The sequence below is a fragment of the Ananas comosus genome, linkage group 6 (assembly GCF_001540865.1).
Source record: "Ananas comosus cultivar F153 linkage group 6, ASM154086v1, whole genome shotgun sequence".
NCBI classification, from domain to species: domain Eukaryota; kingdom Viridiplantae; phylum Streptophyta; class Magnoliopsida; order Poales; family Bromeliaceae; genus Ananas; species Ananas comosus.
Window position 1 is genome coordinate 10,619,197 of NC_033626.1, and position 6,160 is coordinate 10,625,356.

A 6,160-nucleotide genomic window follows, 5' to 3' on the forward strand; every position below is an offset into this window, starting at 1 on the left:
ACCCAAAAAAAAAAAAAAAAAAAAAAAAAAAAAAAAACACTTCAAATACTCCCACCGTGGTTTAAACTTTAAACTGTATCAAAATTGGTACCATGTGGTTTCACACTTTCTCACTTTAGTATCCTGTGTTTAAACTGTATCAAGTTAGTATTCTGTGGTTTCGCACTTTCTCACTTTAGTATCCTGTGGTTTCAAGTGTATCAAGTTAGTATCATATAGTTTCATTTTTATATCAAGTTAGTACTATATGGTTTTTTTTTTTTTATTATTATTCATTTCGGGGCCTATAATTTAACGAAATATTGAACTATAGGATACTAAAGTGAAAAAGTACGAAATCACATGAAAGATATTTGAAGTTTCTCCAAAAAATAATAATTATTATTATTATTATGAGATGAAATAGCAATTTGAGCAGATGAACTGATTAACAATCGGTAATTAAAACTTTTATATTGAAATGGATCTTTAAGATTCGAGTGCATAGTATGAATTATATGACTGATCAAACTGTCTCGGTGAGATTTCGTTGATACGCTTCTCCATAGAAGAGATATACTCGCAAGATATTGATGCATCCCTAAAATGAAAATTGTCTCAAATGGTTACCCAAGCTTCCGATGCATAAATATTGCTAATGCTTTTATTATTCTACTATAATTATTAGAAGTGAAAAGTTCCCTCATTTGCAATAGAACTAGTAAAATACCCGCGCGATGCTGCGGATATAAAAATATTTTTATAATAAATTTTAGTTTTTTTAATATTTTTATATAGTTTTATAAATCTAATTATTAATTAAATAAAAGTTATATAAAAATAATTTAATAGTTTAATCTATTTAAATAAAAGTCATTAAAATTGGTATATGCGCAAAGTAAATTTATACAATAGTTTATTTTATAAAAAATTATATGAAAAGGATTTGAGATAAATCTATCAAAATAATTTTTAAAAAATCAATAAATAGAAGGAAAATAAAATTGTAGAAGATATTGTTTAATAAAACTAATTATATATACACACATACACTATATTTTTAAAACTTTACTCCTGAAACTTAAATTCCGTATTTTTTTTATACAATGAAATTTTGTGTGATTTAAATTTCATCTAGCAAATTAGATTTTATTATGTGATTTATTATGTGTATTATTAATAAAATTACTTAATTATATTATATAAAACTAATTATTAATAAATTTAATTAATTAATTAATTTCATAGAGTTTAGAGATTTAAAATTTTAAACTTTGAAGCTTAAAATTTAGAAATAAATTTATAGCTAGAAAATAAAATTTAAAATTTAAATATAAAATATAAAATAGAAATTTAAAACTTTAAAATTTGAAATTAAAAAGCTTAAAATTTAGAAATAAATATTATAAGTAAAAATTTAAAATTTAAATAAATAAAATATAAAATTAAAATTTAAAACTTTAAAATTTGAAAGTATCAAAATTATATTTTGATATAAAAAATTTAAAACTTTATATATATATATATAATATCTATTATATAGTATTTATATATTATGATGTATATTAATGTTACTATAGAGGGAGAGAGAAGGGGGGTTTGGGGGGACACGTGTCACCCTGTGGTCCCCCCAAACCCTCCTTTAATGTAGTTAGATAGATAGATGTTAGGCCTTACAATAAAGTATGTTAGTGGGACCTGCTATTTAATGGTTAGCTGCACTATCACTCCGTTATCCATTTTTTCACGTTGGCCCCAAATCTTTTAATATTTGCACTCAGGTTCTTGACATTTATTATTTGTTTTAATTAAGTCTGTGTCATTAAAAACTTTATTAACTATGGAAATTTCCATTCAATTTAAGGACGTTTTGTTCAAACAGAAAGGAAGGATATATTATATTTTTATTGAGCCTAAAGCTCGAGCTCCAACTCGAAATTAAAACACACATGGATTAATGTTTCATTCGTTTATTTTAAAAAAAAATAAATTTAGTTGAAAATATGAATTAATTAGAATTCGAACTTAGGACCTCGTCGGATACTAATCATCAAATTCTTTGCCACTTGCGCTAGAACCATCGCTATCTATCCTTTTCTTGTTCTTTTTCTTTTTCTTTTTCTTTTTTTTTTTGTTGGTTCTATGAGCGAGTGATGCGTCGGACCTGCTCACTCTAAACCGGCCAGCCTAAAGTACGATCGGGCTAGATTGTAGCAATTGGACTCAATCGAGGCCCAATAAACTAGCCCAACTTAGTATCTGATCGGCCCACTACGAAATTGTGGAAGTATCCAAAACTTTTTCCCTCCAGCGGTAGACCATATCATCAGTTGCTTGAGGCGCAATTGAGATGTTACAGGACTCAAAATGCATTTTTATTTTACGAGTGGATGAGAATAGAATCTGTATTAAAATGATTAGCTCCTTAATTGGACAGTATGCTGTGCTCAAAATTCTATTATTAACAAATGGAAATTAACATTTTCAAATTCACTAGTCTAAAGTTTCAATTTGCATTTGATTCCATTGATGTTTTGTATCCTCCTGAATTTTACATAAGGAAAGTATTTTGTTCTGATGATGGTTATTCACACCAAACATCATAAATTGTTCATCTTGAATTGAACAAAACCTGCAGGAAGGCTAATGAGGAATACACCAAATACTTGGTTAAGCTCATGGACAAAATATTTGAGTACTTATCAGTAGGGCTAGGTCTCGAGAAGCATGTGTTGAAAGAGGCGTGTGGCGGCGAAGAGCTGAGGCTACTAGCGAAGATCAACTATTACCCGCCGTGCCCCCGTCCCGACCTAGCCCTCGGGGTGGCTCCGCACACCGACATGTCGACGCTTACGCTGCTCGTACCCAACGACGTCCCTGGGCTGCAGGTCTTTAAGGACGATCACTGGTTCGACGCCAAGTACGTCCCCGACGCCATCATCGTCCACATCGGTGATCAACTTGAGGTGATATCCTTTTCTTGGTCATGCCTGTTCGGCACTACTTTTACTTTGTTCTTCTTTTTTTTTTTTCTACTTTTTCGTCCAACCATATATAAAAGAAAATTGTAAAATTTAGATCTTAAGTAATGGAAAGTACAAGAGCGTGTTGCATCGGACGACCGTGAACAAGGAAAAAGTGCGGATATCGTGGCCGGTATTCTGCGAGCCCCCGGGAGAGCTCGCGATCGGGCCGCTGCCTCAGCTCGTCGACAACGAGAATCCGGGGAAATACAAGACCAAGAAGTTCAAGGACTATCAGTATTGCAAGATTAATAAGCTCCCTCAGTAGAAATATTTGTAGTTTTATATACATTAAATGATGCTATCCATGAACGTTTAGTTCATTGATGAATGTTTAGCTATACGTTGCACGTACGTGTTAAACATCAACGGCTAGTTACTATTTTATACACATAAATGTTTACCGCCAATATTGTTGCACCACTTATCAGTTTGATAATAGGTGAGGTAAGAGATGGGAATACGAAAGAAAAAGAGTTTATAATTAATGTATCTGATATTAAGTTATTCACCAAATTGATCTAGTATTAAAAAATAAGGTCGAAATATATATTTAACCAATAAGTCTATTAAAAGCTGTTTCGTTTTTTAATAAATGATGCTATGTGCTATAAGGACCGATAAGATATTATTAGTTTCATGTTAAATAAATATTAAAATAATCTCAGCATGTATATAACTGGAGCTTTTTTGAGCTCCAAATGTAAGCTCATGTGGTTTGGCTTCTGAACAGTAATATGGTTCTAGTGATCGCGAGAAAATTTTCTCCCTTATTCTATATTAAAAAATTGCAAATAAGTGCAGTAATAATTAACTTTTTACAAAATATTATTGCAATGTAACTCTTGATTAAAACTTTCATTATATTACATTATCAATAAAAATATGGTGCAATTGTTCCAAATTGCTTTAAAAGATGAGACCACAATAAGCAGCAGCTTTTTAGTGAGTGGGAGAGTGCACTCCAAAACCTCTCCACAGAGTCAAGCTTTAATCAATCCAATTATATTCTCTTTTGCATCATAAATCTTGCAGTGAGTGCAACCCCACAAAAGGGAATGATTCAGTGATTGGGAAGGGATTTTGCAAAAAGCTGGTTTTAAATAGTCCGAGGCCCCTGCATAATTGCATAAAGCATCTGGTAATCTGGGAGGAGGAGAAAGTGCTTTTTGGGGAAGCAGAGAGAAAAAAAAAAAAAAAAAAAAAAAAGTGGGCGGAGGAAGAATCCAACAAGGAATTTTTTTTATAAATAATTCTATTATAATTATAAAAATAATTTTTTTAAAAAAATTATTATAAAAATAGATCTCTAAGTCCGGTGAATAATTCACCGCATTCATAACTCCTCATTAGGAATACAAAAAGAATAAAAACTGTGAACCATTCACCGTTTTTATCATCGTAAAAATATAGAAAAAAGTAAGAAAAAGAAAGAGAGTGGTGAATGGTTCATCGCTTTTAAAGCGGTGAATGATTCACCGCTTTTATAAGATCATTTTATAAATAAAAATTTAACTGGTCTATTTTTAGAATAAAATTTTAGTAAAAGACTATTGCACTAAAAAACCCTCCAACAAGTCCTATAAAGAGAATAATTGTACAGTTGATGGGATTATCATGCATCATCAACTAAAATGTTTGGTTTGAAAAGATTTTATGTACAAAGGCGAAAACTAAATAGTGGGTGCACATTTTTACATTACTGTAATTTTCTTACTGGTCGAGAGTAAACTTATGTGATATTTTTCAAAAATTATAAGTAAAAATATTTTCTATTTTATATTCGAAACTTACAACTTTGTATTAATTTCCAGCTGTTCGTTTTTTTAAAAAAATAAATAAAATGAACAACATGTTATTGCTATTTTTTTTCTTTCTAAAAAAATAATATTATAGACAACTCTCAAAGATATTCTTTTTAATTTTGGTAATTAAAAGCGTTAGGTCTTTATAGTGTTTTGCTAAAAAGTACTGTAACTAACAATAGCTAGAAATAAAAAGCCAGTCAAAAAATAAATAATAAATTATCCATCAAAGTACAGTTGATGGTTAAGTCAATTAAAGTGAGCTTATCTGGAACCTTCATTTGGAGGAGGCTAATTAAGAAAGATATCTAGGGAGAGAATAATAGGCAACATGGTATATACACAGTACCCTCTACCTAAAAATTAAGCACTCGTGTATTTCCCTTTTCTTTTCTTTTCAGTTATTATTTATATTATTACCATAATCTAAGATGTGTTTGTTTAATCAAAAATAAAATAATAATAATTTTCGACTATAAAACATATTTTTATTGTTTGGTTTACTATAACTTCACTGTCAATCGAAACTCACACTATTCAAAATTACATTAATTTCGGCCCACTATAAGCGAAAATCAATTACAAAAATGAATAAAATTATTGGCCCGTCTCTCACATATTCAGCTTTTTATGTTATTTATATTCTGCCAAATAAATAATAAAACTGAAAAAACTTTAATTTCACAACTATACAAATAAATAATAAAAAAATTAATTTTAATCTAAATGTTATTTTATTTAAAAATTTATTTTAGAAGATCTTCGTTTTTTTTAAAAAAAAAATAAACTTAGCTGAAATATCAATCAATTAGGATTCGAACTTTACATTTCTGTCTAATTTTAAATGCCAAATTTGTCATTTTCGGGGAGAGGGAGAGACACAGGGAACTGAGCGTGGGGCATGGACTAGTCCTCTGCATGAGGAAGGGAATCTCTCAGAGCTATCACGCTCTTTTTCCCCCCAAGAGGAACATCTTCAGATCCAGCATCATAGAAGAAGATTATACACTCTACGGAGAGATTACGCTATATGTGATAAGATCATATGAGATAAGACTGTCAACGAGCTGGACACGAGCGAGTTAGAGCTGGCTCGTGTTCGCTCGTTTATAAAACCAGCCAAACACAAGCTAGTTCACTAAAATATCAAATTAAAAATTTATTTAGCTCGTGTTCGATTTATTTATAATTAACAAGCCATATACGAGCTGTCTCATGAAAAGTAAGTTAGAATGTCAACCTTATCTAGTAAAAGTTGAAAGAAAATTTAAAAATTAAAATCTTAATCTAACCATTGAAATTTACAAAATGTAAGTCATTTTATATTTAGATTGATCTAAAATGCAAATATAT

General features: G+C 29.9%; 1 protein-coding gene across 1 annotated transcript; it reads left to right on the forward strand.

The window, feature by feature from the left end:
- On the forward strand, positions 2,473 to 3,490 carry LOC109711383 (flavonol synthase/flavanone 3-hydroxylase-like). Its single transcript, XM_020234393.1, has 2 exons — positions 2,473 to 2,945; positions 3,058 to 3,490. The coding sequence occupies exons 1-2, from the start codon at positions 2,658 to 2,660 to the stop codon at positions 3,268 to 3,270; spliced, it is 501 nt and encodes a 166-aa protein (XP_020089982.1). The 5' UTR covers positions 2,473 to 2,657; the 3' UTR covers positions 3,271 to 3,490.

Bases quoted from the DNA above. Each gene is read 5' to 3' on its own strand.
- LOC109711383 (XM_020234393.1), top strand. From the start codon at position 2,658: ATGGACAAAATATTTGAGTACTTATCAGTAGGGCTAGGTCTCGAGAAG. The intron at 2,946-3,057 runs GTGATATCCTTT...TGTAAAATTTAG, and splicing joins ACATCGGTGATCAACTTGAG to ATCTTAAGTAATGGAAAGTA.